Genomic DNA, 12,038 nt, shown 5'->3' with positions numbered 1-12,038 from the left:
GGTTCCCCCTACTGGATAAATTATGCAATCTCCGTTGTACAGTGTTTATCTTTGAACATGGTGTTCTTTTAAAAGAATATCCTAGAACATGACTTACATCCGTTTCTGAACCTTTTGCCTGTCAAGGTGTATGAATGGTTATGAATATGAAAGGATTATGAATGGTTATGAAACATGGTCATTGTTACAAACTGGTTGAAAGTGACCAGTCCTTCAGGTTCGATCTCCTCCAAGTTCCCCTCTGCTCTCCGTCCTCTGTAACCGGATCAATCCAAGGAAGTCAGGAGATACTGACACCAGGGAAGTGAATCAAGAGAGTTCCACTTTACTGAGAAAAGCACAGAGGATATATGTGTTCTATATCTACTGTCTAAATCTACAGAATGACAGGGAAAAGTGAGGCATGTTCTAAGGTGTTAGATGTTCTCTGCGTGAACGAGCTACGAGCTGTTCCTGTGCCCGCCATGAGCCACTCCTGTGCTTAAAGAGAGAGAGAGAGAGAAAGAGAGAGAGAGAGAGAGAGAGAGAGAGAGAGAGAGAGAGAGAGAGAGAGAGAGAGAGAGAGAGAGAAAGAAAGAAAGAAAGAGAAAGAGAGAGAGAGAGAGGTGGGGGAGTAAAGGAGATAAGAACAGGGAGCAGATCATCTGGGGAGACCAGCTCGCGGGCAAGCCGCCATGTCATGGCTGACAGGCAGAGACCTTGCGTTGGGTGCCTGAAGACAGAAAGGTTCCAGTGTCTAACACCCCCTATCTGTTAATAGACAGATAGGATATCTATCAAGTTATAATACCAATGCTAAAGTGTATTGACATACAGGGCCAAAGAGGACTTCCTTGGTGTGTGGTGCAATTTTGTACTATATGTGAATGTGTTAAGGTGCATTTGGCTTGTCGGAAGCGTCAGCTACTGGTGATTTCTTCAGCCGGCTGCTGTGTATCTACTGTGCTGATCCCGATGTTAGCACAACGGTTTGGGTCACTGCGATCATGGTTGTTGGGAGTCCATACGCAGCTTCACCAACTTTCCGAGGGTTCAATGATTTGACAAAAACAGTCACCTGGAATAAACGGAGTAGGCTTGTATGTGGGAAGAGGGAGAGTGCAAGAGACATTACCATGCACACTGTTCAATTTCTCAATCAACATTTGGGTGTAGTCCGCCAGGATCACGTTCATATCACTTGAATGAGAAACACCCGGATTACTTCTGACCCATGGGGTGATAAATGGTCTACCAAAAATGACCTCAAATGGTGACAATTTGGTGATGGTACTGGGCATCATTCTGATCTCATACAACACCGCTGGCAGTACATCTATCCACTTCTTTCCTGTTTCCATCCTGTTTCCATTCTTTCAAGGTATGATTCATTCTCTAAACAATGCCAGATGACTGAGGATGATAAGGGATGTGAAACTTCCAGTCAAAAGTTAGGTAGGTGCATAGTTTCTGAGTTACCTAGGAAATGAAACAGGGTCCCTGATCTGAATCTATTACCCGAGGCACACCATACCTCGGTATTATCTCCTTGGCTAGGATTTTAATCACAGTGCATGTGTCTTCCTTAAAACAAGGAAATGCTTCAGTCCACTTGGAAAACCTGTCTACAATCACCAGCAGGTACTTCAACTGACCACAAGGTGGCATGTGCATAAAGTCTATCTGTAGACACTGAAAGGGATACTCAGGAGCCTGCAAGGCATCATGTTTGGCTTGTGTTTTACCCTGATTGCTTCTAGCACAGGTTAAGCAGCTATCTAGGAGTTTTACAGTTTTACGTGTTTCCGGTATACAAAACTGTTTTTGAATGTTAGTAATCACTCCTCCCCCTTTGTGCAACATGTGAAATCCCGTAAAAATGACGCACAAGAAATGGCAAAACAGATTTAGGAAGGGCTATACGCCCCTCCCAGTCATGAATCAGTCCATCTTTATCAGGCCTACACCCTTGATCAGCCCAGTGAGAGCAGTCCTGTCGTGTACCCCGAGCTTATAAGAAAAGCAGATCGATATCAGTCGGTACCAAACAATGGGAAAACATGGGGACAGCTTCACATGTCGAGGATACAGCGTATGGGCATGAGGGAGCATTAACAGCTGCCCAACATGCAACCTCGTCCGCTAAGGCATTGCCAGATGCCGTGTCAGATCCAGAGGTTGTGTCATGACCTCTGACCTTTACGAGATCCAGCCGAGCTGGTAGTGTACATGCAGACAAAAGTGCAGACAGTAGTCCTGAATTAGAAATGGGCTTACATTCCGAGGTGCGGAACCCCCTGGAGTGCCAAATCTTACCGAAGTCATGAACAACTCCAAACGCATAACGGAAATCAGTACAGATGGTGACAACCTGATCCCGGAATAGATGACAGGCCCTGGTCAATGACATCAGTTCAGTTACTTGAGCAGACCTGTAAGGGAGAGAGTAACCTCCCAAATGAGGTTGGGCAGAGAGCAGACAGAATAACCACAGGAAAATTCGAAGTCAGACGGTTTAAAACATGAGCCATCTACAAAAACGTGACAGCCGCCTTTGAGCGGCATGCTAGAGAGATCAGCGTGCATACTCTAGGACTCAAGGATAGCCTCCATGCAGTCGTGGGGCATAGAGTCATCAGAATGATTTAGCCATGTCAAAAGCGATCGTAACAGATTAGCAGGTGAACTCAGCAGGTGTGATTTAATGGTTAAATTCTGAGTGGCGCAGAGAATGGCCTTATAGCCCGAATGTCACCGTGCCATCATGTGCTGCGTTTGAATGTTATTCTGAATATTAATAACTTGATGTGAAGTGTGAAGAACCTTGGGATGGGACAATGCCGATTTCTCTGCGTCAGTGAGCAGCAGGGCCGAGGCAGCCACGGCGCGTAAGCAGGCCAGTATGTCTTGAACTATCGAATCAAAAGTTTTGGAAAGGTAGGCCACTAGGCGATAACTGCCACCGTGCTCCTGGGCCAGGACGGCCATGGCTATGGAGCTTTTTTTCAGAAATGTAAAGGTGGAAGGGCAGATTATAGGTCGGCAGGCCAAGTGCTGGAACAGAGCACAAGGCCGATTTCAGAGGCCTAAATGAGTGATACATGGGCTCAGTCCAGACCAACGTATCAGGACAGTCTTTTCCACAGCCCTACCTGAGGACTTTATCATGAAAGGAACAATCTGGCACCCATTGGTGGCAGTAGATGTCCAGACCCAGGAAACTCAGCATGGCTTGTTTTGTGCTGGGCAGAGGGATGTCACGTATGACTGCCCAACAGTCATCTGAGAGGCAGCATTCACCAGCAGACAGCAGGAACCCCAGTTATGTGACAGACGGCTTGCACCACTGGAGCTTGGATGGTGAAACCTTAAACTCACATGAAGCCAGATGTTTCAGTAGTGAGCGGAACCCCATCACGCAGCGCTCCTGCATTGTTGATGACAAGAGGATGTCGCCTGTGTAACTGACAACACCACAGTCCTCTGGAGGGACCCAGGACAACAATGTGTCTCTTACAACAGTGGAGAACACAGCCGTGGGAGCCCTGGGGGAGCCCTGGGGGAGCCCTGGGGGAGCCCTGGGGGAGCCGGCACCACGTGTATTGCCTACCCTGAAACATAAATGCAAAAAGTGGTTCGCTGTTCGGGTGGACTGTTAATGTTTGGATCTCAATGTGAGCCCAAACCACACTGAAACATCCAATCCTTCAGGGTTTCCCCCTTTGGGGGTTTTACATAACTAACACTGCAACCCATGGGTCACCCAGCAAAAATCACAACCAGTATACAACTATACAAAGAGCTCTCAAATAGGTACAGAGGAGGGAAGGTTCACCAATAAACAGTAAATTGCATTTAAATACGTCTCAGGCAGGATCAATCATTACACAGTGTACACAAAATTCAGCTTCTGCCAACAGATGAGTCTTCTTCCTTCCGCCTTTTCAACGGGCAGCATAAGTACAAAATTCAGCTCATGCCAATAGACGAGTCTTCTTCCGCCTTATTAGAGACAAAAACGCATCTAAACTGAATTTAAACCAAATTTAAGCACAGAGATACTGAGCAGGAAGAAGACACATTAAATACTGTCACTTACCTGCGCAGTATCCCACTTCTGACCCAGACTGTTAGAAACTGGTTCAAAGTGACCAGTTTTGGTGGAAAAATGAGAGCACAAACACAGACAGCCTTATGCACTGAGTAGAAAAACGTTTATTGAGTTCTGTCCCCTGTATGACAGAGAAAGAGAACCGACTCGCAGTACAAGTCCCCCTCCCCTTATACACAGAGAAGAAAAGAAAGAAAAAAGAAAAAACACTCTGGCATGAAAAGTTCCTTTGCCATTCTGTATGCGAAGGTGTTCAAAATGTTTAGATGTTTTGTCTCCATAGCAGTAGATCACCTGGTGAGGTCTAAGAATTGCTCTTCTGCCAGCAGCATAACATCCTCATCTAGTCCTATAACATTTAAATTCATATTCATAAACCACATTACTGTGTATGTGCTCATGTATTGAGTCTCGTGTATTTCCTAAAGCATGAGATTCATAAATGCATTGGACCTTTAGCTACTGCTGCAAAGGGAATACTGTGTTATGAATAATTCCAGCATTGAGTGAGAACATGTCTGTTTTCTATGTAGAATGTTTGGATATTTGAAGGCTGCACTTGTTGACAAGTCTCTGCCATTGTACGGCTAAAGGCTAATTCCACGATCGATAATTGTGACCTGTCTCTGGGCAGCTATCTTTGTCCACCTTTTCCTCTGTTCTGCTGTCTTGCTGTCACTACACCACAACACTTACTCCTCTTCCATGAGCTGACATGTGGTCCTCTTCATTGGATACCTGGCTAGGTTTCTCCATGTTCAGAAACTGTAGCAGTTCTGCCACAGTCAAGCTCTACACATATGTTTGACAATATCCATACGTATGTGTAGCGCCTGTCAACTAAGAGGATGTGTATTTGATTGTTCTGAGATGTGAGAAACATCATATTCATTATTGAAATGCAAGATACATCTAGCAGGCCAGTCATGATCATTCAACCATATATTCTATATATTATTTATATTTATAGTTCTTGTAATGTCTAAAACTCTAAATGAGTTATTGTGCATGTGATGACTCACATACATTGTGTGCACAGTTATTAGGCAAGAGAGTATTTTGACCATATCATTTTTATGCATATTTTCCAAGCTGTAAAACTTGAATGCTTTTTCAATTTAAGCATATCAGGTGATGTGTATTTGTGTAATGAGGGAATGTGTGGTCTAAGGAGATCAACACCCTATATAAAGGTGTGCATAATTATTAGACAGCTTCTTTTCCTCAAGCAAAATGGGCTAAAAAAGAGGTTTAACTGATTCTAAAAAGTCACAAATGGTAAAAAGTCTTTCAGAGTGATGCAGCACTCTTAAAATGGATAAGATATTGTGGTGTCATAACAGAACCATAAAGTGTTTTGTTGCAAATAGTCAACAGGGTCACAAGAAATGTGTTGAGAAAAAAAAGATGCAAATTAACTGCCAAAGATTTGAGAACATTTAAATGTGAAGCAACCATGAACCTGTTATCCTCCAGTGCTGTCATATTCCAGAACTGCAACCTACCTGGAGTGCCCAGAAGTACAAGGTGTTCAGTACTCAGCGACATGACCAAGGTAAGGAAGGCTGAAACCTGACCGCCACTGAACAAGACACATAAGGTGAAATGTCAAGATTGAGCCAAGAAATATCTGAAGACAGATTTTTCAAATGTTTTATGGACTGATGAGACGAGAGTGACTCTTGACGGACCAGATAAACGGGCCCGTGGCTGGATCAGTAACGGGCACAGAGCTCCACTTCTACTCAGACACAAGCAAGGTGGAGGTGGGGTACTGCTATGAGCTGGTATTATTAAAGATGAGCTAGTTGGACATTTTTGGGTTGAAGGTAGACTCAAAATGAACTCCCAAACCTACTGCCAGTTTTTAGGAGACACTTTCTTCAAGCAGTGGTACAGGAAAAAGTCTGCATCTTTCAAGAAGACCATGATTTTTATGCAGAACAATGCTCCATCACATGCATCAAAGTACTCCACTACATGGCTATCCAGTAAAGGCCACTGGTGGACCCTTCCTAAATGGGAGAAATGTGGTGAAGGAAAATATTACAGCTCTCTGAACAATGTCTGGGAATCTTAACAGATTAAGAAACTGACAGACTCCATGAATGGAAGGCTTTTGACTGTTATTGAAAAGAAGGGTGGCTATATTGGTCACTGATTTTCTTTTTAAGTTTATTTGTAAATTTAGTTGTTTCTCTATTATTTTCACTTCAACAGATGAAAATAAATAACTGAGATGGGAAAATGTAAGTTTTTCATTTAGCTACACAATTTTGCACACTAATAGTTGTCCAATGATTATGCACACATAGATATTCTCCTAAGAAAGCCAAAAGATTTCTTCTAAGAAAGCCTCACTTTTACTTTCTTAAATATTCAGGTTTAAGGTTTATTAACATTTTGGATTGACTGAGAGAACTGTAGTTGTTCAATAATAGAATGAATCCTCAAAAAAACCAAACAAAAAACCTGCCTAATAACTGTGCACACAGTGTAATGAAAAAAAAAATTTCTACATGTTTTGGAGAGTACAGCTATTCAAATCAGCTTTGACCAGCAAGATATAGGCATTCAGTAAGTATGCTAATTGTGCATAATTAGGCATACTCATTTGCATAGATGTGCTAAAACATCTGCAGTTTGCTTAAAAAATGAGAACTTGCAATCTGTTTTGTACCATTGTTTAGAGGCATGGAAATTTTCACATATGGTTTTGAAAATATAATTTCAGAATTAGGTCAAAGCAACTGAGAAACTTTACTTAAATTATATCAATAGAATATATGGCTGACCAATTTGGACAAATGAAGGAACCATCATGCATATCATAACTTACATATTGGAAATAAAGGAAATTCGACTTGTTTTAAAGAGTATATCTTTTCATCTAAAAAGCAACACAAGCTTTGACCAGCAAGATATATGATGTGTGTTATGACCTTGTGTGCTAATTATGCATATATTACTTGTTTGCATTGATGTGCTAAAACATTTACAATTTGCTTAAAAGAAAAAACCTCAAGTGGTGCTGAGATTAACAAATGACCAGTGATGCTGAGATTTTCACGTTGTTTTGAAAATATTAAATATCATGTGAGAATTGAAACAACTGAAAAATAACCCCATCTCCCCCAGACCCACGAGAAGCTTTTAAAAAAAAAAAAAAAAAAAAAGAACAATGACCTCCAGAATTTTGTGCTTCGACCCTGGGCCTAACAACAACTTATTCAGAATGGAAAAAATACATGAGAAAATACATGAAAAAATATGCAAAAGATGGTTGAAAGTGAGGTTATCTTGGATTTCCACATATAGCTGTTAGACAAAATTTACGCTTCTTAGGACTGTATTGGTTCCTTTTGATGGACAGCTGCGATTAACACTCTAACTCCATCCTTAGAAGGGCATTTTAAGTCATTACTAATTGCAGGGAACAGAGAGTTATTCGTGTCTTTGGTTCGGATGGTGTAAGATAATTATTTTCAAGAGTTACAGGTTAAGAGCACGGCTTCATCGATTACAATTCTGACATAATTAGAGCCTCTTGATTTAGTGGTACAGAGTTGTCATTGTTAGGGGCCTATAACAGGGGTGATATCAGGTGGCCCACAGTGCGGCAGACCAAGCAGAGCGCAAAAAGAAGGTTAGGCTTTTACAGATGGAAATGGTGAGTTTAAACTGGACAATATGTGTCATTTATTTTAGCAACAGATAAAATGCAGACTCTACTAAAGTTTCACTTATTTTATGATTTAAAAAAAAAATCATTATTGGTGTTACCACTGTGTTTTTATAGACTGGTTAATAATGTATTCAAAATCTTATGAGTAAAAAATATATAGTTACATTTTTTGCAAACACAAATTGAACGAGAACAGAACAAAATTTATTTTAGTGTTTATTATTATTATTTCTTTTTTATATTTTATATTATTTCTATTTTTTTCATATAGTCAACATCAAGTGGACCAAGTCGAACGGAGCAATGTTTGAAAAACGAGACGCATTCGAGTCTATCTCCAGAATCGTCTATCTGCGCGCAATGCACCCTTGAAATTCGGGACAAATATTTATTAAAGGTGCTCTTGATGATAATCAAAAAATTTAAATTGCATCAAATGCAACCACTGAATTTCTGTAGAAAAAGTTAAAATAAGATTTAATATTTAATACTGATGAAATTGAATAAGGTTTATTATCGTTGTTGCTGATATAGTTGCTTTTAGTATTTCTATAGTTGTATCACAATGCAGTAGTAGCACAAGGGAAAGGTCCACACGTATTTTTGTCATTGTTTTAATAACTGCTTTCTGAAATAGAAGAGAACAAATCCTGTTTTTCTTTCTCTCAGGTGAATAACTTAACTTGGCATGTGAAATGTCTGCAATGCTCAGTGTGCAGAATTGCTTTGCATCAACACAGCACCTGCTACATCAGGAATCAGGAGGTCTTCTGTAAACTGGACTATGAAAGGTGAGTTGGGTTTAAAATTCTGGTATGAGCATGATTTTGGTATTACATGTGTTTAATTTTTAAAAATATTTTTTAACACCATAAATGTATATAATTATTGAATAAATTGTTAGGTAATGGTTATTCAAAGCAGCTATTCTTTATTATCCAGAAAACACTGCTCTGCATTTTGCATTAAAGCTACTTCAGATAATTTATGACAACAACAGGGAGTGTTATTATTTCTCAATTATTAAATGAGGAAAATTATTGCAAGGGATCAAGTCACCTTATAGATCAGATGAATAGAATGGAATGCAGGGCAGTTTTCAAAACAGCTAAAATGGCAACACGTTTAGTTTGCACTGATGTCAAAGCCAAATGGTAATTCACCAGCATAATGTGAATAGGAAATGCACCAGCATAATGTGAATAGGAAATATTCTTTAAAAATGTGTCACATTACATCTTATTCCTGTGACAACACAGGAACACAGAACATATAACAACGACAACACACAAATGCCTCTTATTTTGAACTGAATGTGCTTTTAAACATTTAAAAATAAGATTTATTTTTCTTTTTGTAAGAAAAAAACACTTTAGCAATAACATCATGTCAGATAATAATGAAAAGTCCACCAAGGTTTGATTTGTCTTTTAGTACCTTCGGCATAAGGTGTGCCTGGTGCGATCACCAGATCAACACCTGTGACTGGGTGCGTCGGGCTAGGAGCTACACCTTCCACCTCGCCTGCTTTGTGTGCTTCTCTTGCAAAAGGCAGCTCTCAACAGGAGAAGAGTTTGGCTTGGTGGACAGCAGGGTACTGTGCCGCATGCACTACGGGAGTGTGGTATCAGAGCACAGTGAGTTCCAATAATAACAATGTGTAGAGCTCTAGCAGAGAATCAGCCCTAGTTAATTGTGTTTTCACACTAAGTACACAAATGTATTAAACTTAGATTATTCAAATGTCCCACGTTTTTTATCTAATGTTTTTCAGTATAAGTGATTCTAATGTGACATTCAAGCAGCAGGCTTGCTGTACCTTTAAGGGAGGAGATTTAAGATGGATACATGGAGAAAGTGTTTGTCATTTTTTTTGTTTGTTTGTTTTCCTCTGGAGATGGGACAAGTTTGGAGACGGTTCTGCTTTCAGACTGCCTGTCAAAGCCTTTCAAAAGAGCGCGCACTGCATTCACCACAGAGCAGCTACAGGTATCCTACTAATATAGGTACTCTACTACTCTTACTGGTCTCTTACCCTACTAATATTACAGGTACCCCAGTAATATTTGCAGGAACCCTACCTTATATTTCAGATACCCTACTAATCTTACAGGTATTCCTACTAATATCTAAAGGTACTCAGATTGATTTCGGACAGATGAGTAGGTCATGGGGCTTATCCTGTGCTGCCCAGCTCATGCAGATGCAGTTCACCCAGGATAACAACCCCGATGCCCAGACTTTGCAGAAACTGGCACGTATGACTGGACTGAGCCGAAGAGTTATACAGGTGAAGCAACAGCAGGCTGTCACCTGTAACACACATGCACATGTTGGAGATGATCTATTCTAGGTCAAATCTTTCATTTTTAATAAATTATTCTGCAATAATAATTATTCAGTTCTGCTTTATGTAATTAAGAGTGGCAAAAAAGAAATACATTATTGAAACTTTTACAGGTTTGGTTTCAAAATTGTCGAGCGAGACAGAAGAAGCATCCTGTCACCACTCCACTTCTGCATGAGTTGCACCTCTTGGCTTTCAGCAGACCCGAGGGAGCGCAGCAAGTCTGTTTATTTACTTATTTATTATCTTTTAAATAATGATTATTTATTATCTTATTTACTTTCAAACAGCTCCTCAGCCCCCTCTGCCTTATATACCTTACAGCTCACATTATATCCCAGCTACACTTTATGCAAGCATTTTAAGGAAACATCAGAAATATTTTGAAATGGTGAAAAAGTTCTGTTAATCTTTTCTCCTTTGACAGACCAATCATTCTCATCTACAGCTGTCCAGACTGTTTCCATGATGGAGTCCCAGTCATCCGTCAATGCACAGTAGCACAGGATGGGTATTAGAATAGCTACAGTGCTGTCTGACTACTATGTTGTAATGTGATGAGTTTAAAAAATGTGAGTATGTCTTTATAGACAACTGTAGGATTATATCCAACGTGTACATTTGCAATAAATTTTTAATAACAGTAAAACGAATCTCTTGCTGGCAATACTGGCGGTTCCTGTAATTATACAATATTTACATTCTTAAACTGCTGCACATCAGTTTAAGAATATTGAATGTGTACAGTTAATTAAAAGAATTTAGATGCTTTTACTAACTGCTTAGTGTTTCACAGACAATTCCCAAGACATTTCAGTATTCTTTGGTATGTAATGATCAAGCTTTAGGTTGAAGGTCTTCAGTTTCAGCTTTGTGTGTTTAATAGATAGATCGCAATTAATAGATCGCAATTCACCCAGTAGGTGAGATAATGATGTCCATTATACAGTTCACTCAGTGAGCAATTCAGTGGTGACCGTAACAGGCACCAAACTCAGCAGGCCTTATTGATCACTCTGTCCATCTCTTGAAATGTTCTCAAAGCGTTGTATTGATTAGTCTGCACTTAGACCTGCAGTGACATTACAGCTTTGGAAAATGACAAAGTGACCAGACACTCCCACTCATTTGGGGGTAATTTGTCTTCTGAAACATTCAGAGAAAATGGTTTAAAATCTGTACGTCCTCAGCACTCTGTCATAAACTGAATGACTCAAAATAAAATAGGTCAGTGACATTATGAGAAGCTACTTCATTTGTACTAATCATTGTTTGTTTTTTGTTTTTTTCAACTAAGGCACAAAATATGATATGCATTATTAGTATCTAAAGTTACCTCTCTCTAACTAGCAGTACCCAAGTTTGGATCTCATTCTTTCTTAGAAATAAATCCTCAGTGACTTACTTTAAGTGAATTTAATGTAGGGCTTCGCAAATGTGGCATACATGCGTTATTACGGTCACAACTTGTTTTAGTTCCTCTCAAAATATACAAAACCTGCGATATTCCTTGTGTAATGGACATTAATGAAAGGGGTGTGTGAAAGGGATGTTTCTCGCCTAGACTGGGTATTTAAACTGAACGTGCGTTATCTCAAATTCCTAGACTGTAAGAGTACATTACCCACAGCTCATTGAGAGATGCGTAAAACAGAATTATGTCGGTTTGAATTTTAGTGATGTTGTACGCTTGCACTTTTCTCCCACATGATGTCGCTAACAGCCTGAACTGCAAAGTGCTATTTACATGGCTGTATATCCAAGAGAAAACCTACCCTGGGTACATAACAGCGATTAATTTGGTTATTGTAGTTCATAATAAGCATTGTAAGAGAGCTTTACAGTACATTTTAGGCATTATGCATTCAACATTTATAGAATGGAAGTTAAAACAAATTAAATATGCCATCATTTAT

The 12,038-nt window shown here is 39.8% G+C and overlaps 1 protein-coding gene across 1 annotated transcript; it reads left to right on the top strand.

Moving 5' to 3' along the window:
• Positions 1–3,242: 3,242 nt before the first annotated feature.
• On the top strand, positions 3,243–10,591 carry si:ch211-236k19.2 (LIM/homeobox protein Lhx6). The gene is made up of 9 exons (XM_035529990.1): positions 3,243–3,339; positions 4,374–4,451; positions 8,114–8,172; positions 8,445–8,566; positions 9,210–9,394; positions 9,634–9,764; positions 9,970–10,065; positions 10,236–10,343; positions 10,550–10,591. The coding sequence occupies exons 1-9, from the start codon at positions 3,243–3,245 to the stop codon at positions 10,589–10,591; spliced, it is 918 nt and encodes a 305-aa protein (XP_035385883.1).
• The last annotated feature ends 1,447 nt before the right edge of the window (positions 10,592–12,038 follow it).

Source organism: Electrophorus electricus, chromosome 9 (assembly GCF_013358815.1).
Source record: "Electrophorus electricus isolate fEleEle1 chromosome 9, fEleEle1.pri, whole genome shotgun sequence".
Taxonomy (NCBI): domain Eukaryota; kingdom Metazoa; phylum Chordata; class Actinopteri; order Gymnotiformes; family Gymnotidae; genus Electrophorus; species Electrophorus electricus.
This window is presented reverse-complemented; position numbering and strand designations above follow the sequence as displayed.